At 61.3% G+C, this 24738-nt stretch overlaps 5 protein-coding genes across 14 annotated transcripts in view; 3 read left to right on the forward strand and 2 right to left on the reverse strand.

Moving 5' to 3' along the window:
• Nucleotides 1-1916, forward strand: part of SULT2B1 (sulfotransferase family 2B member 1) — a 31062-nt gene extending 29146 nt beyond the window's left edge. For all 3 annotated transcript variants that reach the window (XM_078439583.2, XM_078439585.2, XM_078439586.2), the window contains exon 7: nt 1703-1916. In XM_078439583.2, coding sequence (XP_078295709.1) covers nt 1703-1884 — 182 coding nt within the window. In that variant the 3' untranslated portion in view covers nt 1885-1916. The remainder of the gene's footprint in view (nt 1-1702) is intronic.
• A 180-nt stretch (nt 1917-2096) lies between these two features.
• SACK1E (scaffolding CK1 anchoring protein E) lies at nt 2097-10039 on the reverse strand. The gene is made up of 5 exons (XM_078439582.2): nt 9445-10039; nt 8073-8240; nt 7611-7735; nt 4342-4786; nt 2097-2943 (listed from the first exon to the last, which is right to left on the reverse strand). The coding sequence occupies exons 1-5, from the start codon at nt 9916-9918 to the stop codon at nt 2668-2670; spliced, it is 1488 nt and encodes a 495-aa protein (XP_078295708.2). The 5' UTR covers nt 9919-10039; the 3' UTR covers nt 2097-2667.
• On the forward strand, nt 5420-6502 carry SPACA4 (sperm acrosome associated 4). Its single transcript, XM_060651636.3, has one exon. The coding sequence runs from the start codon at nt 6015-6017 to the stop codon at nt 6393-6395; it is 381 nt and encodes a 126-aa protein (XP_060507619.1). The 5' UTR covers nt 5420-6014; the 3' UTR covers nt 6396-6502.
• A 1716-nt stretch (nt 10040-11755) lies between the features above and the next one.
• Nucleotides 11756-15954, reverse strand: RPL18 (ribosomal protein L18). Its single transcript, XM_078439588.1, has 7 exons — nt 15844-15954; nt 14571-14657; nt 14126-14233; nt 13572-13670; nt 12723-12846; nt 12570-12639; nt 11756-11873 (listed from the first exon to the last, which is right to left on the reverse strand). The coding sequence occupies exons 1-7, from the start codon at nt 15844-15846 to the stop codon at nt 11798-11800; spliced, it is 567 nt and encodes a 188-aa protein (XP_078295714.1). The 5' UTR covers nt 15847-15954; the 3' UTR covers nt 11756-11797.
• Nucleotides 15955-16058: 104 nt separating this feature from the next.
• Nucleotides 16059-24714, forward strand: SPHK2 (sphingosine kinase 2). Of its 8 annotated transcripts, none has more exons than XM_060651639.3 (7): nt 16059-16258; nt 17166-17412; nt 20565-21042; nt 21938-22087; nt 22219-22313; nt 22398-22513; nt 22994-24714. In XM_060651639.3, exons 2-7 carry the CDS (start codon nt 17374-17376, stop codon nt 24096-24098), a joined length of 1983 nt encoding a protein of 660 aa, XP_060507622.1. In that variant the 5' UTR covers nt 16059-16258; nt 17166-17373; the 3' UTR covers nt 24099-24714. The 8 variants fall into 8 exon arrangements, with proteins under 8 accessions (XP_060507622.1, XP_060507623.1, XP_060507624.1 ...); XM_060651640.3 differs by lacking the exon at nt 16059-16258 and adding an exon at nt 16265-16586; XM_060651641.3 differs by lacking the exon at nt 16059-16258 and adding an exon at nt 16265-16551.
• The last annotated feature ends 24 nt before the right edge of the window (nt 24715-24738 follow it).

Raw genomic sequence — 24738 nt, forward strand, 5'->3', positions numbered from 1 at the left:
GGCCACCGCCTGGCTGTGCACCTTGGGGCGGTCAGGTCACCTCTCTGGGCCTCGGTTTTCCCAGCTGAAACGTGGGGTCGCTCTGAGCAGCACCGCCTTCACAAGGTCACGAGGGACCCCCCCCCCGCCCCCCCAGGGCTTAGCACAGGGCCCGGCATCCAGAGAGCTCCAAACGGTGACAAAACGGCCCTGTCCAAGGCCACAGCCAGGACTGAACCGTCTTGAGGCTATATAGAGTCTTAGCGAATCGAATTGTTCTTAGTGTTAAGGTTCAGCCCAGAAACCTTCAAGCGCTCGGATTACGGGAAGGGGGGGAGGGAGTGTCCTCGTTCCTATTCCTGCTACAAGACCACAAACTTAGCGGCTTAACACAACCCACGTTTATGGGGTTGGGTCAGAAGTCCCAAGTCAGTGTCCCTGGGTTAAAATCAAAAGCGTCAGAGGGACGGGTCCTTCTGGAGGCTCCAGGGGGGAGAATCTCTTCCCTGCCTTTTCCGTTTCCAGCCCCACACGCACGGACTGCTGGGCTCCTCGCCCCTCACCGGTCTTCCCATCAGAAGGGTGGCGGTCTTCCGATCCCAGACTCTAAGCCTCCCGCCTCTTTTGCTTTTGCTTTTTCTCCCTATGTTTGTTTGTTTTGAGAGAGACCAAGAGGGAGCAAGCGGGGGAGGGGCAGAGAGAGACAGGGAGAGAGAGAGAGAATCTGAAGCAGGCTCCGCGCCGTCCATGGGGGGGGGGGGGCGGGTGGCTCGAAGGCTCGAACTCACAAACCATGAGATCGTGTCCTGAGCCCAGATCAAGAGTCGGACACTCAACCTGCCGGAGCCACCCTCCCCCTCCCCCCGGGCGCCCCTCCCCCTCTTCTTATAGGGACCCTTGTGGGTCTGCCTGGATAAACCTCCATCCTTAACCAACGACGCTTGCAAAGTCCCTCTTGTAAGGTCACATATTCATAGGTTCCAAAGACCAGGACGTGGACATCTGGGGGGAGGGGGTGATTACTCAGCCTATCACAGGGAGCCCCACCCCCACCCTTCACTAGGGGGCGTCATGTAATTCAAAATACTGCCATCCAAATGACATTGGCCCCAGGTGAGAAGCTCGAGGCCGCCCCGGGGGGGGGGGGGGGGGGGGGGCCCTGCGCCCGCCTGGGCCCCTGGAAGGGGCAGAGGTCACGCCCCTCGCCTGCTGGGTCGCTACGGGGGTTAAGGAGGGAAACCGAGGAAGCCAGGGCCACCCTTCCGCGCGTTCCCTGGCACGGGCGTGTGGGTACATTCCCAATGGCAGAGCCATCACGGAGGTAGCCTGGGTGTTGCAGGAGCCCCGGAGTGAGGATGCCCTTTTCCAGCCAGGGAGGTTAGGGACAGGGAGCCAGGAATGCTGGAGTGGGAGGGGGAGGTTCTGGGCAGAGCGATTTAAGGGGTCAGGGGGTAAAGCTGGAGGAAGAAGGCAACAGGTCTACTGAAAGGAGAGGCAGGGTAGGGGGGGAGCCAGGGGGAAGGAGGGGGCAAAACGGGTGCCCAGGGGTCTGGCCAGGTGACTGGAGGCCAGCGTGAGAGGCAGCCATCAGTAGGAGGTGAAAGGGCAAGAGCGGGGAGGTGCTCCTGGCCAAGGCCCGGAGGTGGGCAAGAGGGTGCTGGGATGTGGGGCGCGGGGGATGTCCCCGCCGGGCCTCACCTCGCCGCCCCTCCCTCCCCTCCAGGGGTGTGCGGCGACTGGAAGAACCACTTTACGGTGGCACAGAGCGAAGCCTTCGACCGCGTCTACCGGGAGCAGATGCGGGGGCTGCCCACCTTCCCCTGGGACGACCCCGAGGACGCCAGCCCGGACCCCGATCCCAGCCCCACCCCAGCCCAGGCCTCCGAGCACCCCCCGGACCTGTGACCTTGAGAATAAACGCATCGCTCCTGCCCCGACTCTCGATGCGCTCTGGAGGCGGCGCGCCAGGGGACGGCCGGCAGGGGGCGCGCGAGGGGAGGAGGCCGCCGCGGTGGGGGGACCCCCACGCTGGGCGCCTGGCTCCCCCAAGGAGTCTGAGGGAGGAGGGGCCCAGGACTGGATTCCTGGGTGTGCGGCTAGGCTGTGAAAATGCAGGATTCTGGCATAAAGCAGCTTTATTTTGAGCAGAGGTAAAGGGAGCCCCAACAACTCGCCCCTCGGCACCCAGAAAACAGTCCCAGGGCCCTGACCGGTCCCCCAGCAGGGGTCCCCACCAATTTCCTGTCCCTCATTATTAAGCCCCACTCCCTGGACTGGATTCTCTCCTCTCCTCCTCTAAGCTCAGTTTACCCACAGCTCCGGAGCCTGATAGATCCAGGAGGCTCCCCACCCTGTCCCAGGGACGCCCCACCTTCGCCCCCATGCGATGCCGGCTCGGGGGCCACTCGGCCAGGCCCGTCCTCAGACGAGTTCCTGCCTGGCCGCAATTGGATATGCCCTGTCCCGGGATGCCAGCGGGTCGAGACTTTCTGCCCATTTTCTGAACTGCGACACTGGCATCTAGACTGGGCACTGGGCTTGCCCGAGTTCTAGAACAAAGGGGGAAACATCCCTGCCGCTTCCCGGACACCGAGGCCAGAAGCCTTGTCCAAGGCACAACACGGACGGGGGCCGGGGGGGCTGGGAGGTGACTGTCGACAGGCCCGTCCAGGGTGGCTTTGGCTCCCGTCAGGGTCGCCCCCCGAGTCCCGCCTGGGCAGCCCAGTCTGGCTGCTGGGTGCCTCGGGGCTCCCGCGGCTTGGAGGTTGCATCCTCACCAAACCTCCTTCTGGTCGGGGACAGATGGCGGAGGCGGCGGGCAGGGAGGACGGGGAGGGGGCTGCCTGGGGGCTGGGACCGGCCCGGAGGACGGGGTTCTGTCTCACCCCAGGGGGCCCCTCCCATGCCCCGCTGCCTCATCAGGGCCTTCGCGGGGGTATCCTTGGAACCCCAGGATTTCTTGAGCTGTGGAGGGAAAGACAGGGAGGTGAGAGAAGGTGCTGGGGGCCGAGTCCAGGCAAGGGGAGGCGTGTGTGTGCAGGGAGGCCTTGGGGGGGGGGGGCCCGGGAGCCGTGATCCCCCCCTGCAAGTCTGCACTTGAGGAGAAACAGGAAGCTGCCAGCAGCTGCCTGGGGGGAGTAAATATTTGCCGAGGGAGGTGATGCTGGGTGAGGGTGGCTCAGGACCGGGTGGAGGCGAGGACCTTGCCCCTGCTGTGCCCATCCCCACCTCTCCCCTGGACCGGAAACGGGGGAGGGAGGGGATTCCTGGGACATTTCTCCCTCCCCCTCCGAAAAGGTCCCCACTAGCTCCCACTTTGCGGATGGGAAAACTGAGCCTGACGGGGACGCACAGCTCGCGGAGAAACTGTGCCCCAGTTCTGCCTGTTTGTCCCCCCCTCCCCATCCCGGCTCCGCTCTTACCCTCTCGACAGCCCGCTTTACAGCTGGGGGCACTGAGGCTCCCCACCCAGGATCCCAGAGAGTTAGTGTAGGCTGTGTTGGGACCCCGGTGTCTAAGCAGCTTGGGGGGGGGGGCGCCAAGACCCCCTCAGAGCTCCCCAAATCCCCTCCCCAGCACCCCCACGACACTCGAATCTGGGAAGCCAGGGGCAGAGCATTTAAAAGCTTCACCCGGGAGGCAACCAGGGCCGAGTTCCAATCTCTCCCTGGTGCCTCGGTTTCCTCATCTGCGAAATGGGCGGGTGCAGAGTTGTAATAACATCCCCCCCTCCCCCCCGTCAGAGGGTTGTGGCAAAGGTCCCATCTAGCCACCCCTGGGAAAGCGCCCGGCGTGTGGCAAGGTGCCCCCAAAAGATGGTTGCTTGGAACTCTGGGCAAGTTACTTGACCTCTCTGGGCCTCATTACCCCTCTGTAACAATGAACGTGAGAAGACTAGTAGCTCACTGACCTGGGGTGAGGTGAGGCCACGAACTCAATAAAAATAAATTCCACTTCGCGGATTTACCGGAATGATGATTGTTCTAGTTCATCCGCCCCTCACTGACTCCCTCCCGCCGAACTGAGCGTGGGGACCACTGCTGGGCCCATTTGCTAGATGAGAACATGGAGGTTCAGGCAAATTTCTACCCCCCCCCCCGGCTCTCACAATTGGCATGTCGTGCCCGGATTTGCACCCAGGGTGGCTCCCGGGGTCTCTGCCCCAGGCCGCCCAGTGCTCACCCCTGCCTGGCACGCAGTAGGGCCACACCCCTCTGAGGTGGGTGTTACTACAGCTCTGGACCCACCCATTTCACAGATGAGGAAACTGAGGCACCAGGGAGAGATTGGAACTCGGCCCTGGTTGCCTCCATCCTTTTCTAGCTATTCCTGTTCTCTCTCAGGCCACCCGCCAGGTCTCACCTCGTTGTCACCGTCGCTGGAGCCGGACAGCTGCGACAGGCGGCTCAGGTCCCACAGGGAGTGGCTGGGCCGGGCCGGGGGGCCGCTGGGGGTCCGGGCGCGCCGGACGCTCCTCAGGATGTCGCTCAGCGCCGGCCCTGGGGCGGCCGGGGTCTCCTGCCTGTCCCCGTCAAAGACTCGGCAGGCGGCCAAGCGTTGGGCCAGCAGGCCATCGGGCGGTGGCGGTGACACGGGGGCCACAGAGCGGCGGCGGGCCACACGGTGGGGGTTGTGGGCCAGCTGCAGCCCCCCCACAATGCTGACGAAGGGGCCCGAGGTGGGCGCGGACGGGAGTGGCCAGGAGGCCGCATACAGTGTCCGGAACTCTCGGCTGAAGGCGGCAGCAATCTCGCCGGTCAACAGGGTCACCAGGCCTCGGTGCAGGCGGGAGTCGCTCCACGTGAAGCTGGGGGGCACGCAGGGAGGGGTCAGGCTCTCCGTGCAGCCCCACGGGCCCCGCCCGGACTCCATTACCAGTCCCCACCTGGTCCCAGGGCAGGCTGTGTGACCTCAGGCAAATCCTGCAACCTCTCTGGCCCCGACATCCCCCTCCGTAGAATGGGAACGACTCACGTACCTACCCAGAGGGTTGACGTGACCGCTACGTGAGTTAAGACACTTAAATTATCTTAAGGGACTCTGCCCCCTCCCCAACCAAGGCTGCATCAGTGCCTCGGTTTCCCCATCCGGAAAGAGATGGGATGTGTTTTCGGACTCCACAAGTCCTGTTGTCGGGCTCGGCTGCTTCCCATATAACGACCGCCATTTGCCAAGCACTTGCTGTGTGGCTGCTCCGTGCCCCTGTCTGCTCGTCTGTCATACGGAGCTCGAATGTAGGGAGACTGGAACGAGGAACCAGGGGGTTGAGCCCCGGGCACGGTGGTCAGCACTAAAAGCCTGCTGGCTGTGGTCAGCGGTGTCCCCATCGCCCCTGTTGTCACGATGGTGGCGTTCAAAGCATCTGGCTCAGGCCTTGGCGCATAGCAGGTGCTCAGTAAATGCCCTCTTTGGAATCACACGAACCTGGGCTGCAATCCTGGCCCAGGGGACCTTGGACACGTCGCTTTCCCTTCCTGAGCCTTGGTTTGCCCATCTGGAAAATGGGCTCACTGGGGGCTGTGTCTCGTGTGCCTCAGCGGGCACAGCACCCAGCGCCCAGAGAGCGACGATTCAGCCCCCAGGATGGCGAGCGTGGGTCCGATCGTCCTTACCTTGGCAGGGTGGCAGTGTCCTCCCTCGCTCCCTGGCAGGTCAGGGGGCCGTCCTGCCCTCAGATTGTGACACCCCTCCCCCCACCTGTGACCTCACCCCTGGAGCGGCCAGTGGGAACCCTGAGGGGTCTGTGAGGTCACCCCATTCCGCTGCACAGAGACGCCCGTCGGATCGCGCCCGCTGGCTTGTCTCTGTCCCGGGGATCTTCTGAGACCCAAGCGCTCGAGAGCCGCGGTCACGACGGAGCTCCTGAGACGGACACGGAGCGTTGGGAACCGAGGACACTCCAAGTGCTGACCCCGGGAGGCCAGCCCAGGGGCGAAAGTCGCTGGTGGGGGGAGTTGGGATCCTCATTCAGCGCTTCTGGGAGGCCCAGGAAGCCCACGGCCTGGCTTGGGCACCGTCACCGCCGCCAGGCCACCATGGTCCCCGGCTGGCTGCTGCTTCTGGCGATGGCTCTGCCCCCGGGTGCCACGGGCGCCAAGGACTGTGTGTTCTGTGAGCTGACCGACTCCACGCAGTGCCCCGGGACCCACATGCGCTGTGGCGAAGACGAGGACTGTTTCACGGGCCAGGGGGTGGCCCCGGGGCTCGGCCCCATCATCAACAAAGGCTGCGTGCAGTCCACTTCCTGCGGCCACGAGGAGCCCGTCACCTACATGGGCGTCACCTACACCCTCACCACCACCTGCTGCTCCGGCCACATGTGTAACAGAGCCCCCGGTCCCGAAAGCGGCCAGCTGGAAGGGGTCACCGCCGCCGGCCTGGCCCTGGGCCTGCTGCTGTTCCCACATTTGCTGTGACCGACCTGAAGGGCAGGGCCTGGGACTGGTCTCCCGGCCTCGCTGCTCCCTGAGCCTCCTGCCTCCACCCCTCCCCCTCATTAAATGGCCAGAGGTCCTGGACAACCTCTCGTGGCCCTGGCCTCATCCGTTCTAGGGCCGTCCACCCGGACCCGGGGGCTCGGCGAAGCGTCCTCAGACCTGATTTGGTGGCGGGGAGCCACGCTCGGTGGGTTTGACTGTCCCCCTACTGTATTTCATTGGTTCTAAGACGCATCTCTTTTCGCGTTTTGATCAGGATGCTGCTTTTCATCGGTGGCACCTTAGAGCCGATGAAATAGGGTTAAAAACAAAACAAAACGAAACCAAAAAACCCCGAATAATGACAATAATAAATGACAGCTGATGTTTACGGAAGGCGGCTGATGTGACGTGCCAAGGCACTGTGATCTCGTTGAATCCCCCCAGGCCAAGCCGGGAAGGTGGATTCTTTCCGAAAGGTCCCAGTCTCCACAGTGGCGGGTCCCAGAATGGGTTCCTCGGACGGGCAGCATGGGTAATCAGCGGGAGGAGCTTTCCAGGAATGCTGCTTCTCAGGTCCCATCCCAGGCCGGCTGAATGGGGGCGGGGCCCCGAGATCCGCGTTTTGATTCCGACGCAGGCAGATTATTGTGTGCTGTGATTATTCACACCTTCCCGATGGGGAAACTGAGGTTCAGAGCAGGGGAGGCACAGAGCTCAGTGTCACCGAGCTAAGAGGTCGAGGAGCCAGGATCCAGGGTCGGGTCAGATCCCAAAGACAGGAGAGAGGAGGGTCACGGACCAGTCCGAGGGCCAGGCCCTTTGCACACCGGCTGTTTTCTTTTCTTTTTTTTTTTTTAAATAGATGCTTACAGGGGCGGAGTCAACTCACTCAGGGCGGAGCTAGGACCCCAAGCCAGGTCCTCCTGGTTTGGAAACCCACACACAAACTGCGGGCCCCCTTTCCAGATGAGGAGACCCAGGGTTAAAGAGAGGACCCTCCCCCACTAAGCCAGCCTCCTGGACAGGCCTGGCTCCACCCCCAACTGGTTCTACCCGCCCCCCGCCATACCTCCTCTACCAGCAAGGGTGTTTCGACCCATTTCACAGACCAGGAAAGCGAGGCTAGGCTGGTCAAAGGGACGCCAGCTGCTCTCTGAGCACACTGGGAGATGGGGACAGGACACCGGGTGGCATCACGAGGGGCAGCCATACCTGTAGGATCCGGAGATGACCCTCTCGCCGTCCAGCAGCACAAATTTCTCACGCACGTTGCCACTCACCTGCCGTCGCCAGCGGCTCTGGAAACTGCAGCCTCGCACGACCCGGATATCCAGGTTCTGGAACGGAGGGGGCACGCCCCTGCTCAGGCCCACCTCGCACGCCTCCGCTCACCGAGCAGGGCCTGGGAGTCCCCTGCTTAGGACTCTGTCCCAGCTTCCCCAGAGTTACCAATATCCGGCCTTGGGGGGGGTCTCTTGGAGGTACCCCTAACTCAGGGGGACCGTGTGGGAAAGCCCGCCCCTGATTCCCCCAATGCCTCGGGCATCAGGTCTCAGCAGACCCTCTCAGCTGGCATCTGCCTCGATGAGCTAGGACCCTGTGGAAGGATCTGCCCCCGCTGCCTCTGCGCCAGGAGGATGGCGACTTGGTCCCCCACCCCTGCCGGGCTCCTACCTCAGTGGCCCAGGGGTTCACCCCCAGCTGCTGGGCCAGCGTCAGGAAGGCAGGCAGCTGCTGGCGGTCCAGGAGGAGGTAGACAGGCACCCAGCGGCGTGTGGCGGCGTCTAACAGGTCCGAGAGCAGGTCTGGGTCGGTGAAGATGTCCATGACCACGGCCACTAGCTGGGGGGAGGGGTGGGGAAAAGGGCTGTGGATGGAGCCTGGAGCTCCGGGGACATTTGGGAGTGGGGGGCGGGGCCCTGGGGGGTGAGGTGCTCTGGGGGTGGGAGTTGAAGGGCCTGGCTTCCGCGGGATGTTCAGGGGACTGCGGGAGAGACCCCCCCCCCTCCCCCCAGACCCACACTCCTGCTCATAGAGCGCCTACACGTGGATGAGGAAAAGCCTGGCTTTCCTGGAGGCCGAGGCCTCCACTGCCCGGATGACTGGAAAACTGTCATCCTAATCACAGCTGCAGTGGTGAATGATGTCCCCTGAGCTGTGACACACTGCATGGTGGCCCCCCCCCCCCCTCACCCCCGACTCCAGGGCTCAGTGGGCTGGATGCCCGGGCAGGGCACCTGTGGCCAACTGCACAGCTGGGTCCTTGGGGGTGCCCTGGATACCCAGAGATCCCCTGGGGACTGGGGTGCTGAGCACCTGGAAATACGTAGCAGTGATGACTCCTGATCACTGGCCAGGACTCCTTGGTTCAAATCCCCGCTCGGCCACTTACCGGTGAAGACACTTAACCTCCCGTGCCTCAGTTTCCCCATCTCCTCACTTGGTTAAAATGCGTCCAACCTCACAGGACCCTCCTGAGGGTCATTAAATGTTAACCCGTGCAAAGCACTTAAATGTGGGAGCCGGCAGGCACAAAGACCAGGCTAGGGGCGCCTGGGTGGTTGAGCCTGTGACTTGGGCTCAGGTCATGACGTCACGGCTCGTGAGTTCGGGCCCCGAATCGGGCTCACTGCTGTCTGCACAGAGCCTGCTTTGGGTCCTCTGTCTCTCTCTCTTTCTCTCTCTCTGCCCCTCCCCTGCTCACTCTCTCTCTTAAAAATAAAATATATATTAAAAAAAAAGAGTAGGCTACCTAGGGGGGGCTGAAGGGGGGAATCTGGGGTGGAGTAGGTGACTGAGCCAGGGGGTTATAGTTAAGTCCCAAGGATCGTGGATGCCTAGGGGTACCCAGGAGAGAGGGTGAGGAGGAGGTCTGAGGGATACGGACACCTGAGTCATCGGGGCGGAGCCATGTGGACCCACAAGTCCCAGGAGGGCATGGCCAAGATGCCATGGGCCCTAGGGGACGTGCACTCCCAGGGGCGGGACCTGGCGTGTGAGGACGCGCGGGTCTGGGGAGTGGACACCGGGCCCCCCGAGCCCCCACCTTGCGGGCGGCCTGGATTTCCTGGCGCACCAGCTCCTTGAGGGGCGGGTGGCCCTCGTCGGGTGGCTGGGTGAACAGCTGCACCCGGGTGATTCCCTTCCAGGCCGGGTCCTCCGGCCAGCCCAGCCGCAGCGTGGGCACCAGCTCCTCCGACCGTCCAGGCCAGTAGGTCAGGCTGCCCGAGTCCCCATCGGTGGCGGCGGCTCCCTCTGCCGTCCTGTCGGGCCGCTGCTTGGACGCTGTCCAGTCTTCGGCCGCCGCCGCCAGACTCCGCAGCTCTTCCCCGCTCAGGAAGGGCCGCAGCCCCTCTCGCTGCACGCAGGCCTCGAACGCCGCCGCGCCCTTGCTCAGCAGGGCCTCGAGCGCCAGCCGCTGGCCCTCGGAATACAGGAAGCCGGGGCTGGCCTCGGTCAAGGGCAACCCCTCGGCCTCCGACTCCGCTCCTTCCAGCGCTGCCAGCTGGGAGGCTGACATGGGGCTGCTGGGGCGGGACGGCCGTGAGGCTGGGCGGCGGAGGGTTTGGCCGTCTCTGGGGCACTGACCATCTGGGGGTCTCCTGCCAGGCAGATTCTACGCGGCCACGGGACCCCTCAACTCCTCCTCTATGTTCCGTCCCCCAACAACTTCCGGCCTGCTGGCCACGCGATGCCCCAAATGACCGGTCTGCTGGCTCAGTCTTGGTCAAGCTGATGGCCCACCTGTCCTGGCCAGAGAGCCGGCCGACTGCCCCACCATCTCCAGGCGACAGGCCGCCTGCCTGTCTCCTACCACCCAAATGTCCCCAACTAAAGGCAGAGCGGGCTGCCTATGTGCCCCTGACCAATAGCGCGTCTAACTGACGCTCTCCTTTGGATTATCTGGCAGGCATCGATTGCTTCCAACAATGTCCGTATCTGACCACCCGGCCGTGTCCCGCAGAATCTGTTTTTCCTGACAACTCGCGGCTGGCTCAGCGGCTCTCACGGCCGGATCATTCCACGCACCTCCCCTTTGGACCTGCTCGCTCAGCTTGGGAAGAATGGGCTCCAGCCCGAAGTCTGGGCATCCCCCTTACCCAGCCAGGGAACGAGACCGGTCTCCTTGGACTGGGGACCCTGCTCCTGGGGTTTCACACCCACTCGGGCTGCCCCAGCGGAGGATCCGCTCACCAGGAGGTTTCATCACCATGGAACCGGCCCATCTGGATGGAGGGCCTGACCAACCACCGTTCCTTGGATTGGCTGCCCCTGCCGGCCTGTCTCCCAGCCAGAGTGCTCTCGGGCTGCCCTCTGATCTCTGCTGATCCCTGGCCGAGCTGCCCTGCCGGGGTTTCTACCCGAATCCTGCTATCTCCTGCTAGCTAACCACTTATTCCTGGCCAAGGACCACTCTGTCTCCTGTCCTGTCTCCCTCTCATGCTGTTCCTTTGAGGCTCCTGACCCAACGTTTGGGCTGTGGACCCCTGATCCCTGCAAACCAGCGGCCCCTCCTTCCAATCACGGCACCCAGGCGGCTTCCCTCCTCCAGTCCACAGCGACCAGGCCTACAAAGATAAAGAGGAATAAAACCAGGACTCCCTCTCGCCCATCTAGAGCTCCCCCCATGTGTCCGGACCCCCATCCCCTTTCCCTCCTTGCCTTGCCTTTTCGGAGGTCAGAACAGGGGTCTGGAGACCTCCTGCCTCTATTTCTGCCGTCCTTCCGGCTGTCTCGCCTCATTCATCAGGTTTTAGCCTGGGATCCGGGGAACCCAGCCCCTTGTGTAAACACAGAGGAGGGCCCGATGCAGGTCCCCGCGGAAGGCCGAGCGCGGGTACGGGAAGGCCCCAGCCCAGGGAACACACTCACCAGGTCACTGGCGCAGGGCCCAGGGGCCCGCCAGACCCCAGCTGACTCAAGCTTCGGTTAAAGGGGAGCAACTCACCTGTTCCCACGTACCCCTCCCCCACCGCGATCCCGCCCCCTCAGCATTTCCGGGTCCACACCCTGCCCACCAGGCCGAGCCCGGGAGGAGCTCAGGTTTAGAGGGGCGGGTGCGGTTAATCCGGGGGAGGGAACAGGTGCGGAAACACCTGTCACCCGGCTCACTGAGGGGGCGGGACTTTGGCCGTGGGGGGCCCTCAAGGGTCCAACGGTGCAAGATCCAGACAAGCAAGCACCCGAAGCCTCCAGAGGGCGCCTGCGGGTAGAGCTAGACTCCGCCCCCGAGGGAAGGGCTCCTCCGCCACTGGTGTCCACGGAGATGGGCGCGCATCCCACTCCCAGACTCCAATCTGATCCCTCCCGTGTCCCGCCCCCTGTCCCTCATCCCCGGAATAACACACAAGAGGACGTCAACAGTCCAAATCTTTTTAATAACAAGGCAGGGTCTGGGGTTAGTTTTTGTAGCCTCGGCTGGCCCTGCGGCCTCTGGCGCGCTCGAACTTCCGGCCCTTGGATCGCACGTAGGGTCTGCGGGAGGGAGAAGAGGGTGAGACCGTGCCCACACAGAAGTGGCCAACCCCAATGGGCCAGGGACAGCTACAGAGCAGCACCGGACACGGGATGGGGGGGGGGGGTGAGGGGGAAGGACCGGGGAAGGCCAGGAGTGCAGTCAGCATCAGGCACTCAGGAAGGATCTATTTGAGCTGCCCCAAGGGCAGGGTAAGAGGCAGGTTCCGTGAGGGAGGTGCAGACTCAGGCCCTACATTTATATGCTGGCTTTTCAGGGCCTCAACAGGAGCAGCTTTTTTTTTTTTCCCCCCAACGTTTTTAATTTATTTTTGGGACAGAGAGAGACAGAGCATGAACGGGGGAGGGGCAGAGAGAGAGGGAGACACAGAATCGGAAACAGGCTCCAGGCTCCGAGCCATCAGCCCAGAGCCCGACGCAGGGCTCGAACTCACGGACCGCAAGATCGTGACCTGGCTGAAGTCGGACGCTGAACCGACTGCGCCACCCAGGCGCCCCAAGCAGCTTTAAGCCAAGTCTTGAGGAAGAACCAGTAAGACCAGGTTGGGGTGGGGGGGGGGTGGGGATTCTACGGAGGCCTGACGCTGGGTTGGTGTGAGAAACAGAAGGGGCTGGAAGCGGGGCAAGGCCCCCAGACCCACCGGGAGGGGTCCAGGGAAAAAGTCAGGGCCGGATGGCAAGGCTGGGTATACTCACTTGGTGTGGCTGTGTGGGGTCCCTGGGGCCTTGCCGAAATGCCTGTACACCTCTCGGCCCTTGCGCGGACCTGGGGAAGGGGAAGGGAAGGACCGGATCAGGCAGGGACCCGGCTCCCAGAAGTAGCCATGGGAGCCACTAAACCCCACTCACCAGAGAGCAAGACGGTGCCGCAGCCCTTGGGGGAGTCCAGGGCCAGCTGGTCGAAGGTGAGGATCTTGCCTCCAGCTTTGAGGATGCGGCTCCGGGCACGGCTGCTCACACGCAGTGCGCACACCTGGGGGACACGCAGGACAGGAGTGGTCAGACCCCTGGCACGGCCACCCACGGCTGCTGGGACTTCCTCTCCACGGCCCTGGCCCGGCAGTCACCCCACTGCTTGTGGCGCCTGCTAATACCATTAGAGTGAGCTTCCTGAGTTGACGACAACTATTCTTACCATTTTAAAAAAAGTTTACTTATATTGAGAGATAATGTTCACGTGCAGGGGAGGAGCAGAGAGAGAGAGAATCCCAGGCAGGCTCCACCCTGCCAGCACACAGCTCAATGAGGAGCTTGATCCCATAAACCGTTAGATCACGACCTGAGCCGAAATCAAGAGTTGGGACACTTGACCTACTCAGCCACCCAGGCGCCTCTGAGGCCAATTTGTTTCTAAAATTGCCTTTAACACTGCAACACCTTCAAGTTACTACGGATAAGGAAACGGGGGTAAAAAAGACCCCAGACGCTGTCCACAGGCCACAAACTGCCAGAGAAATCTAGATCGGAAGCCAGGCTACATGACTTGAGAACCAGCACTGCCAACAGGGACCCAGAAGGGACGTGCCCAGGGACACCCACCATCAAGAACGCCAAGATCATCCCCCTTCGATCCTAAAAGCTGCTCAAACGGGTAGGTGTGACGCCTGCCTCACACAGACCAGACCTGAGACAGGTCGTCCAGGCCCCGGAGTCTGCTCTCGCCCCCCCACCATGCCCCGGAGCGCCCTCCTCACCCACCTTCAGTTTGGGCACCTCCTGGACCCGCACGTCATCGGTTATCGTCCCGACAACCACGGCGGTTTTGTTTTCCCGGCCAGGCAGCTTCATCTTCCGGATCTTTGGAGGAGGAGAAATGCACGTTAAGCAAGTTCCTTCTGGTGTCTAAACCCCATCCCACTGCTCCAGGCGCCCCCAAGGGCACAAGAGACACGTGTGCCCTGACGGGGCTAAACCCACCCGCGCCCCACCTCCCAACTAGCTCCCCGCTGGTCTAGCCTGGGAAAAGCACCAGACATGACCCGCAAGCAGACTATTCAACAGATCGCTCCTGACACTTAAGGACTGCGTCATGGGACCTGAAACCACACGAACCCACTATAACTGCCCCCACTTTACGAGAAAACAAGGCCGAACCCCTCAAGTACCCACCGCTGTTCAGCCTCAAGGGTCAGAGCTCTGTGCCCACCGCTGGGTGAAGTAAACCAGCCGATGGCCAGGCTCCAGGGCTGCCCACCCCCCCACCCAGAGCCCAGCTCTAAGACAGGATCCAGTCGCTCGAGTCAGCCGCTCACCATCCGGGAAAGGGACAGAGGTGGCCGGTTGGTGCGACTCATGAACAACCTCTTCAACACAACTTGGTTAAAGGTAGAGTTGGTCCGTCTGGCCAGAAACCGGTACAGCTGGAGGAAAGAGAAAAGGAAGGATGAGAACCGAGGGCAGCCCACACCACCCCCCCAACCTTCCAACAAATGGCAAAAGAAATGATGGTTTGAGCTAGCAAGGTTTTTATGGCTTTTCCCTATCCCACTGGGCCCCAAGGAGACCCCCCAAGCCCCCTCCCCAATCCCCAGATGTAGACAGCCCAGACGCTGAGAACACTGAACCTTCAGGATCCCCGGGCAAAACCAGTTATGAGCTTGCCACACAGACCCCTGGAGGAGCCTGGGGACCAATGCTAGAATGTTCTAGAAGTCACAATTCTGGGGTGGTGCTAAGGGTCTCAGGCCTCAAGCTCACCTTGACCAACAGTCTCAGGTAGATGTCCTGGCTCTTGGGTTCCTTGCGCCGAACCTTTCGGTCCTTGTTGTGGCGGATGTCGACTCCCTGCAGAGTTAATGAAGCAGAGATTACGGACCCAACTCTGATCTGGCAGATTATTCGCCCGCAAAAATGAGTTGATTACTCATCTCCGAGGAAGAGCGAGGACCCCAGTCTCTGAAGACACAACAAATCCCCGGTCCACCCCTAGGTGACATGCAGAGAGTCACAATCTTCTGGGCCTCAAATGACCCCTATGAAAAGCTTTAACACAGCAGTCACACCAACTCAAAAAAAGATTTTTTTTTTTTTAATTCTTTAAAATCTATTTTTCGACGACAGAAGCCAAGGGCAGACTCTACCTAACAACGTAGCGGAGAATCTTTATTTGGAACTCACTCAACCCACAACCAATACGAGAACCTTTCCCGCAGTTACCTCCCCGAACCCCACAACCTTAGGAGGGAGTTTCCCACTTTTACGGAGAAAACCGAAGAAGCCACCGTTTCCACTACACCGTACCCCAACTTCTGCCCCGAGATTTTTTTTTTTGTGAATAGACCAAGTTAGGAATTGCAAAGAACTACTTGGTTATCCGTAGCTCCCTTTTCTCCAACATTTAAGGTATGCAATCATCTATGACGCGTTCTTCGGATAAACTCTTTCTTCCAAACTCACATCGGTCACACAGGATTACTGTGTCCCCAACAAACAGACCGACAAATGGGGGTACGGGCAGGGAAGGCAAGATCACGGGGCGGACAAGGAGCTGAGACTTCAGCGGTTTGCCTGGCCACGAAACCCAGGCATTGGACGGTCAGAGACCCCCCCCCCCCCCCAAACCTCCCGCCCCAGAACCCAACGTGCCAGGCCAGGAGGGATGACAGGTCCAGGTAGAGGCAGCACAGACAAGAGATTAAGAACGGACGTGGGACCAGAGCCTGGGTCGGAACCCTGGCTCTGCCACTTTCTGGCAGGGTGATCCCGGTCACGTCACTTAACCTCCTTGTGTTTCAATACGGCCATCTACTTAATTGTACGTATAATAACAAAAGGACAAGGGAGGGGGCCGGAGGCTGAGATGACCGACCTATCCCTGGTCTTCGAGCCTCCCCAGTAGTTCCCCCACCGCGGCGGTCGCCCCCTCCGAGCCCCCCTGGCCTCCCTGCTCCCCTCCGGCATTCCCCCAGCCCCAGTCCGAGACGGATGGCGGCGGATAGTCGGGGCCCCCAGCTCTTCAAAGCACGCTCACCATGATGGCGCCTCCTGCTCAGCCAGGTCCGGAAAGAGAGAACAGCGCCGGGGTGGGCGGGGAAAGCCTTCAGCGAGCGGCGCCTACGTGACGTCACACGGGCACGACGCGGCGCGGCCCTCGGGCCGAGCCCCTTCACGGCGAATCGCCTCAGCGGCCGTAGGGGCGATTCCGGAATAAGCGGACGAACCACCAACGGGGAACGAGCGCTACGTCGAGGAGGAGGGGCCAAGCCCGGCGGGGGCCTCTCTGGCCCCACCAGTCCCTGTTCTCGATAGTTTTCCGGAAGAAAGGGATCTGGGAGCGAGAGAGATGTGGCGCAGAGCTAGGAGAACGCGCCGCGCGGTGACGCTCTGGCCCGACGCCGACGGCCTCTCTGTGGCTACGGGAGGACCCGGCGGGCCGAGTACTGGAGGTGAGGAGGCGGAGCTGGCGGGGCTTGTCGGAACCTCGGGAAACTTCTGACCCCACGCTTCAGGCATTTCCTTATCTGGCTCACCTCTCTTATCTCGTGCCGCGCTTGTTTGGCGCGGCCTTAGCTCGGGAAGTCCTACCTGAGATCTAACCCGAGATCCGCTTGCTGCAGCCCAGTCTAGAGCATCCCGCATTTCCCATTTTTAGATGCCGTTTCTCCCCCTCCTCTTTCTCTGACCCCCTCCTCAGCCTCTGCCATCTGGGGGGCTGCTTTTCCCAGCCGGAGAGATTCAGGTGACCCAGCGGGATCAGTGCGAGGGCTTTGCACGGTACCGGAATGCGGAGGGGGCGCACAGAAGCCCCGGGCCTGGGGGGGGGGGGGGGTGGAGAGGGAATCGCTGAAAGGCTCCAGAAAGAGAGGGGGAGGAGAGACTTTGAAGGAGAGGAAAAGACTCCGAGGGGAGGAGGATTGGAGACCCAGAGGGGGAGTGGACAGAGACCGAGGGTGAGGGAAATGGAGACCTAGAAAGAGACGGGAGATGGAGATTGAGGGAGAAGCAGAGACACAGAAAAGAAGGTGAGATGGGGTCGTGTCAGCTGTAGCCAAATTCAAATCCCGGCTCGGCGAATTACTAACAGTGTGACCTTGGGCAAGTCACTTAACCTCTCTGCGCCTTACTTTGCTTGTCTACAAAAAAGGGATAATAGGCTTGGCACATATTTTCCAGAATTACATAAGTTAGTAAAAAAAAAAAAAAAACAACAAAACGCTTAGTACCATGCTTTACACATGAGCACTCAATACAAATTAGCCTCCTTTCCTATTATCAGCCCTTATTGTGTAAGACCGGACAGACTGGCTGGGGCAGTGACAAAGCTGACCTGTCCCCTCTTTTCTCCCTCCTCAGGGAAGCCCTGCCTGCTGGGCCTCCAGCACATCCAGCCTGGCCTCCGGCCGGCCTGCCCTTGATCCTCCTACTTATCCACCTGTCCTCCACGGAGCCAGAGGCCAGGCCCGCACTGTCAGGCTTGACTCCTTGCCCATACCACCCTCCCATGGCCTCCTGCCCAGGACCAGGGCCTTGCTGATGTGGTAACAAAGCAGAGGGCCAGCAGATGAATGGACACCTCGAAACAGAGGAGCAGGGGGATCAGGTAAGGAAGGGTCCACGTGAACGTGAAGATCACCATACCGTGGGACACAGTTTTCTTCGTGTCGCTGTGCCCTTGCGTTTGTGACTTGGTGTCTGTCGTTGAGTCCCAGCCTCTTTGTCTGGTGTGCCTGCCTTTCTCCCCGACTAAGATGTGTGTTTCCCTGTCTCTCCATCTTTCTGTCCCCTGTCGCTCTCTGGATCATTCTTTGGCGTATATTATCTGGTGCTGTTGCTACTCTGGGTTTAAACACAAGGAACATTGTTTGACAGTAAATGAACTTCCTCCATTCATCACTTTTAGCAAGTTCTGTCCCTGTCTCCTTCTGCATGTGTCTTTCTGTGATTCTGGTTTTTTGGTCTCCTGATACTATTCTTGTCTTTCTCTCCATTGCACATTTTCTTTGCTTCTCTATGTCTCTGTCAACATTTTTGCTTTTTTTTTTTTAATTTATTTTTATGTTTTATTTTATATTTGAGAGAGACAGAGACAGCGAGCAGGGGAGATGCACAGAGATAGAGACAGAATCTGAAGCAGGCTCCAGGCTCTGAGCTGTCAGCACAGAGCCCCACGCGGGGCTCGAACTCATGAGCAGTGAGATCATGACCTGAGCTGAAGCCAGATGCTTAACCCACTGAGCCACCCAGGCGCCCCAGCATTTTTGCTCTCTGACTTGTGGATTTCGGTTCCTCTGGGCCTCTGGTCCTCCAACATCGTCTTCCTCCCTCATCCCTGACCTAGAGGTCTCTCTCAGATACTGGTTCTCCCCATCTCTCTCTCTTTGTTTCTTTGTCTTGCCATGTTACTGGGTCATTCAGTGGGCACATGTCCATGTCAGGCTGCCTCCATCCTGGTTTGGATCCAAGGTAAATAGATGAATTAATGAGCCTCTTCTCCCTGGCTTTCATTCCAGAACTATCTGTCTCCATCTCTGTGTCCATCATTTTCTGGGTCTTCTTGTGGCCTTAGCCTTGCATGTTCTCAATTCTATTGTCTTTGTCTCTTTGTATATATCTCTGTTTTTCTTAGCGCTTGTCTGTCTTTCTGTAACTATCTGAAAAACAGAGGGCACTCTAAGTCTCTTACTGCCTCTGACTCTGCTTTTCTGGGTCTCTTTTACTAACTTCCGTTGCATATCTCTGGGTCTTTGTTACCTGTGTTAGGGTCAGTCTCTAATCTGCAGGCGGAGATCTTCCTCACGTCCCTTTTCTTTTATAAACTCAATAGACAGGACAGGCCTACCACTTGCCCTCCACAAAGATGGCGTCAGCGGCGCTGTCAATGGAGTCGTGACGCCCCCTCTGCTGCGCGTGTGCCCTCACCTACCATGGCAGCTGATCTCGCGGAGCGCGATGCCCCGCCCAGTTCTCGAGCTGTCCCTCGGCTAGTCCCTGCGCCAAGCTCGCGAGCCGGCCGGCCCCGCCTCCCGCACGCTTTCACTGGTGCGGCTCAGGCCGGCCGCGCGGCCATTGGCTGAGACGATGCACACCCTCCCCCCACCCCTGGGTCTGATGGGGGCGGTTGGTGCTGACTTGAGGGGCCGCCCGGAGGAGGACTCGGCGTGTGAGGAGGGTGCGGGGGTAGGATCAGGGACCCGAGTCTGGGGGACCGCGGGACCAAGAGGAACGGAGACGCAGGCCGGGACTGGGATACCAGGGGTGTGGGAGGGAGACGCAGGACCAGAACCGGGATTGAGGGATCCAGGAATGGAAACCCAGGTCTGGGACTGGGTTCTGGAAATGGGGTGGGAATACAGGACCTGGACCGGAGGAACCGGAGACAGGAACTCAGGCTTATGGATTGGGGGGGAACTTATGGATGGAGACCCATGCCCAGGTCTGGGGGACCAGGAGGCAGGGGCCGGAGAGAATGGAGACCGGGCCTGAGACTTGAGGACCTGGGGACAGAGGCTCAGGCCCAGGACTGGGGGAGGTCTAGGACTCTCTCCTTAAGCCTGATTTGAGCTAACGGATAGGGGAGGGATCAGTTCAAGTTAGGGGTGGAGCCTGAGGGAGCTGCCCAGGACAGGGGGCAGAGGTGACTCCTGAGGGTGAGTCCATAGATGGGGGTGCATCTGGGGCAGCTCTGGGCCCAGGAAGGAGAGGGCAGGACCGGCAGGTGGCTGGGTGGGCGGGGCGGTGGGGGACAAAGGTGAGCTGGAAGGAGGCAGAAGCTGGGCAGAGGGCAGGGGGAAGGTCTCCGGGGAGGGGACCTCAGGCCCGGCTCCTACCCCCTCCCTGGAGAGCAGGCGGCCAGATGCCCAGGTCAGTGCTCGGGGTCCAGCTCTTGGCCCCTGCCCCTTGCAGGTGCCTGCATGTGGCTTCTCTAACTCTCTGACTCCTTAGCTTCTCCGTGTCACACCCCTTTCTTGATCTCTCCAGCTGTCTACATCCCCCCGCCCCCCCCCCCCCTCCTATCTGCCCTGTCCTTTGTCTTTCTGATCCTCAGAGGACCTCCTGGAGCCCCTAAACTCTGACTCTCCTAAGTATCTTTTCATCATCTGAGCTGTCTGCTCCTTGAAGCTGGTGGTCCCCTTCTCTCAGAGTTTGTCTGGCTCCTAGAACTTCTCCCTCTCTTTGGGTCCCAGTGTCTCTCCCTTGTTACTTTCTCCATCTAGAGATGACCGTGTGAGTGTGTGCGTGTGTGTGCGTGGTGTTCTCTATCTTTGCATGTCTGTTTCTTTATATCTCCACCATCATGATCTCTCTCCTCTGCCTTATTTTTCTCCAAAGCCCTTGTTAATCCAACATACTATATATTTTACCTCTTCGTCTTGTTATTTCTGTCTTCTGATAAGACTGTAAACTCCACAAAGGCAGGGATTTTTGTCTGTTCTGTTCCCTGCTGTGTTCGCTGGGCCTGGCACTGTGACTAGAACATAGAGGGCACTGAATAATTATTTGGGGGATAAGTGAATGAGTGTTTGCATGCCTGGCTGTCCACCCTCCAGGATGCTAGCCTTCCTATACAACTGACTTCTGTCCTGTGTCCTCAAGGTCTCCCCCCACCCTTGTCTGAGCCTTGTCTGTTTCTGATGCTCCCATCTCGTCTGTCACCGCCCCCCTTGTCTCCTTGTCCACAGGCCCCGCCCCTGCTTTTCTCTATCAGCCATAGGGGTCTTGGACTCTGACTCCTGCCCTCCTCCCTCCCCACAGAGGCCAGACCAGGAGCTGACCTGGAGCTGGGGCCACAGGCCTAGAAGCGCCCTGGACGGGGCCAAGGCCATGGCCCCCCCACCGCCGCCACCATTGGCCGCCAGCACCCCGCTCCTGCATGGCGAGTTTGGCTCCTTCCCGGCCCGCAGCTCCCGCTTCGCCCTCACTCTCACACCACAGGCCCTACACATACAGCGGCTGCGCCCAAAGCCTGAAGCCCGGCCCCGGGGCGGCCTGGTCCCGCTGGCCGAGGTGTCCGGCTGCTGCACCCTGCGGAGCCGCAGCCCCTCGGACGCAGCAGCGGCCTACTTCTGCATCTACACCTATCCGCAGGGCCGGCGCGGGGGCCGGCGCAGAGCCGCCCGCACCTTTCGGGTCGACGGGGCGGCCACCTACGAGGAGAACCGCGCTGAGGCCCAGCGCTGGGCCACTGCCCTCATGTGTCTGCTCCGTGGACTGCCGCTGCCTGGGGACGGGGGTGAGGCACTACACAGCCACTCTGTCCCTAGGGCCACCTTGGTGTCTCTGTGGGTCTCCCTCTGTGGGCATCTCTGTCTCTACTGTGTGTCTGTCTGTGCTGTGTCTCTCTCGGCCTGTATCAAAAGAGTGATAGACAGGGACGGGCCACAGAAGGAAGAAAACCACAGGCAGAGAAAACATGATTGGTGTCTGCTGCTCCCGTAGGTGGTTGTCTGTGTCCCCTCCTCCCTTCCATGGGCCCTGACCACAGATGAGTCAGAGGTTCCCAGGCTGGCGCGAGCAGCAGACCGAGACATGATTAGTCACCACCCAGGGACAGGCACCACAGAGGTCCCCTAGGGCAGCCCAGGAGCCCAGAGGTGGCATCTAATCCAGCCTTTGGGGGTGGGGGGTGGCCAGAGACTTTTGGGCGGAGCGCCCCACTCCCCCCAGGCTTCTCAGTTGGCACAGGAAGGTAGAAGTTCAAGGGTCCCCAGGTGGTGAGTCTGCCTTGGTCTTCCAGGATCCTGCTGGCTGGCTGGGGGCCCTGGGGGATGGGAACGGGGAGGGGGCCTTGCACAGTGGAATAACCTGATCCTGGATTCCAGGTGTTTGAGGAAGAGGAAAGTGAAAACCACAGCTCTCCTTCCTCCTCCCACACATGGGTCCAAAGGGCATTGGGATTAGACACCCAAGTCCTGCCTTTGGGGGACGGGGGGTGCGGAGGGTGCACACCTGAGCCTCAGCAGCCGAAGCCCCAGTGGAAAAAAAAAAAAAAAACCCACCTTTGACTTCCCAGCAGGCACCTGTGCCAGCCCTCCCCCAGTTCCCCTGGGGCTGTTTGCAGTTTACTGCTTCTGCCGTGAGGGGCCTGGGTCTGGGGCCCATGTAGACGCCTTCCCCTCTCTTTGCAGAAATAACCCCCGAGCTTCTGCCAAAGCCACCCCGATTGCTCCTATTGGTCAATCCCCTTGGGGGGCGGGGCCTGGCCTGGCAGTGGTGTAAGACCCACGTGCTGCCCATGATCTCTGAAGCTGGGCTGTCCTTCAACCTCATCCAGACAGGTAAGGGCTGTGTCAGGATGGAGGTAGGGGCTGGGGTGGGGGGAGGCTAGGACTCCTGAGCCTTGAGGCCTGGGGCGTGGTGGGGGGACGGAGCCGAACAGCCTGGCTCACCTCCGACTTCCCCACGCTAGAACGACAGAACCATGCCCGGGAGCTGGTTCAGGGGCTGAGGCTGAGTGAGTGGGACGGCATTGTCACGGTCTCCGGAGACGGGCTGCTGTTTGAGGTAGGGCGGGGCATCCTGCTTGAGCCCTGGGAGGCTGGGTTGGCCTGGCCCCGGGACGCAGGTGTCTGGTCTCCTGCCCTCCAGGTGCTGAACGGATTCCTGGACCGCCCTGACTGGGAAGAGGCTGTGAAGACGCCCGTGGGCATCCTCCCCTGTGGCTCAGGCAATGCCTTGGCCGGAGCTGTGAACCAGCATGGGGGGTAGGTGGGGTCCTGCGTCGTAGGTGAGCCGGATACCGTGAGGGGAGGGATGAGTCCTCCTGCGGCCTGGCACTTAATGTCCCCAAGTCCCCTTTGCCCGCCAGCCTGCTGCCAATCAGTCTGACTGGGGTGCTCCCCATACACCCCCCACCCCCCGACATTTTTGCCTGGTTGTTCCCAGCTGTGTCCCTAGTGCCCAGAAGTGTACCTGGCACACAGATGGCACTCGGGGAACGCTCATGGAATGAACTGACAGGGAGCCTGGCTCAGTAAGAAGAGTCCATCCCGAGGGGGCCCAATTGCTGCAGGCGGGCCAGGCCACCACCGGCCTGCCTGGTCCCGCCCCCCCCCCCCCCCCCCCCCCCCCCCCCCCCGCTTCCTACCCCTTCTGTGTCTTTCTCCTGCTACTCTGTGCTCTGTGCCTCTCACCCAAGCCGGTCTACTCTTTCCCACTGTGTCCACCCGTCTCTGGCTGTGAAGGTTTGAACCTGCCCTGGGTGTGGACCTGCTGCTCAATTGCTCGCTGCTACTCTGCCGGGGCGGCAGCCGCCCGCTGGACCTGATGTCTGTGACGCTGGCCTCCGGCTCCCGCTGCTTGTCCTTCCTGTCTGTGGCCTGGGGCTTCGTGTCAGACGTGGATATCCAGAGCGAGCGCTTCAGGGCCCTGGGCAGTGCCCGCTTCACACTGGGCACAGTGCTGGGCCTCGCCACACTGCACACCTACCGAGGACGCCTCTCCTACCTCCCTGCCACCGTGGAGCCCACCTCACCCACCCCTGCCCGTGGCCTGCCCCGTGCCAAGTCAGAGCTGACCCTGGCCCCGGCCCCGGCCCCGGCCCCACCTGTGGCACACTCACCCCTGCATCGTTCAGTGTCTGACCTGCCCCTGCCCCTGCCCCTGCCCCAGCCCGCCCTGACCTCCCCTGGCTCGCCTGAACCCCTGCCCATCCTGTCCCTCAATGGCGGGGGCCCAGAGTTGGCCGGGGACTGGGGTGGGGCTGGGGATGCCCCCCTGTCCCCAGACCCACCACTGCCCTCACCGCCTAGCTCCCCTAAGGCAGCTTTACTGTCACCCATCACCGAGGGGGTCCCAGAAACGTTGGCATCCTCTGGGCTTCCCCCTCCCACCCCCGGCTCTCCGGAAGCCGTCTCTACCAGGGGCCCGCATGACCACCTGCTCCCTCCTCTGGGCACCCCACTCCCCCCAGGCTGGGTGACGCTGGAGGGGGACTTTGTGCTCATGCTGGCCATCTCCCCTAGCCACCTGGGGGCAGACCTGGTGGCAGCTCCCCACGCGCGCTTTGACGACGGCCTGGTGCACCTGTGCTGGGTGCGTGGTGGCATCTCCCGGGCTGCGCTGCTACGCCTCTTTCTGGCCATGGAGCGAGGTAGCCACTTCAGCCTGGGCTGTCCGCAGCTGGGCTACGCCGCGGCCCGTGCCTTCCGCCTCGAGCCTCTCACGCCTCGGGGCGTGCTCACTGTGGACGGAGAGCAGGTGGAGTACGGGCCACTGCAGGCGCAGATGCACCCGGGCCTCGGCACGCTGCTCACTGGGCCTCCCGGCTGCCCGCGTCGGGAGCCTTGAACCCAACGAAGCTTGCGGCCCGCCGGGGGCGGGGCCGACATTCCAAGGAGGCGGAGCCTGACCTAAGGGCGTGGCCTAGCTGCTAGAGTTAGGGCGAGGGTCCCACACGCAGGGGCCCCAGCCCCGTCTCAGGATTGCGCCCGCCCCCAGGGGACCAGAGGTAAAGTTGGAATGTGGCCCGAATTCCGGAGGCTCCTGATGGTCACAAACGGGCTGGCCCCGAGGGTAGTGCCTGACCGATGAGGGCGGGGCTCAGCCCAAACCCTCGCTTCCGGCTCGTAGGACGCCGGGTCGACTGAGGGCGGGGACTGTCTTACGTCTTGTCCAATGACGGGACCTGGCATGTGCGGGCTGGGGAAGGCCTTAGAATTCATTAGCCAGTCAGGGCCCGGGTCTCGCCCCATCCATTCCGGTGCCTCCACTTAACTGGCCAATCAGCCCACGAGGGGCAGGTTCCCCGGGGCCGACGCTCGGATTTGCACTAATGTTCCTCCTCGCCCCCTTGCCGGTGGGGGGCGGGGAAACGACCGTCTCCTGTCTTCTGTGCGTCCCGACCCCAATCTTCAGAGCAATTGAAAAGGTCTATGCAATAAAGGCAGTCGTTGCATTCCTCTCAGACCGTCGTCCCTGCTGCACCACG

This window comes from Panthera onca, chromosome E2, assembly GCF_046562875.1.
Source record: "Panthera onca isolate mPanOnc1 chromosome E2, mPanOnc1 haplotype 2, whole genome shotgun sequence".
In the NCBI taxonomy this organism is placed as follows: Eukaryota; Metazoa; Chordata; class Mammalia; order Carnivora; family Felidae; genus Panthera; species Panthera onca.

Excerpts from the sequence above, each read along its gene's own strand:
- SPACA4 (XM_060651636.3), top strand. The coding sequence starts at position 6,015 with ATGGTCCCCGGCTGGCTGCTGCTTCTGGCGATGGCTCTGCCCCCGGGT.
- SACK1E (XM_078439582.2), bottom strand. The coding sequence starts at position 9,918 with ATGTCAGCCTCCCAGCTGGCAGCGCTGGAAGGAGCGGAGTCGGAGGCC. Across the intron at positions 7,736-8,072 it reads TGAACCCCTGGGCCACTGAG|AACCTGGATATCCGGGTCGT; the intron begins GTAGGAGCCCGG and ends CCTCCGTTCCAG. Across the intron at positions 2,944-4,341 it reads CCAGCGACGGTGACAACGAG|CTCAAGAAATCCTGGGGTTC; the intron begins GTGAGACCTGGC and ends TTCCCTCCACAG.
- RPL18 (XM_078439588.1), bottom strand. Across the intron at positions 14,234-14,570 it reads ACCTGAGACTGTTGGTCAAG|CTGTACCGGTTTCTGGCCAG; the intron begins GTGAGCTTGAGG and ends TCTTTCCTCCAG. Across the intron at positions 12,847-13,571 it reads AGGAGGTGCCCAAACTGAAG|GTGTGCGCACTGCGTGTGAG; the intron begins GTGGGTGAGGAG and ends CGTGTCCCCCAG.
- SPHK2 (XM_060651638.3), top strand. The coding sequence starts at position 18,891 with ATGCACACCCTCCCCCCACCCCTGGGTCTGATGGGGGCGGTTGGTGCT. Across the intron at positions 22,088-22,218 it reads CTTCAACCTCATCCAGACAG|AACGACAGAACCATGCCCGG; the intron begins GTAAGGGCTGTG and ends TCCCCACGCTAG. Across the intron at positions 22,314-22,397 it reads GAGACGGGCTGCTGTTTGAG|GTGCTGAACGGATTCCTGGA; the intron begins GTAGGGCGGGGC and ends CCTGCCCTCCAG.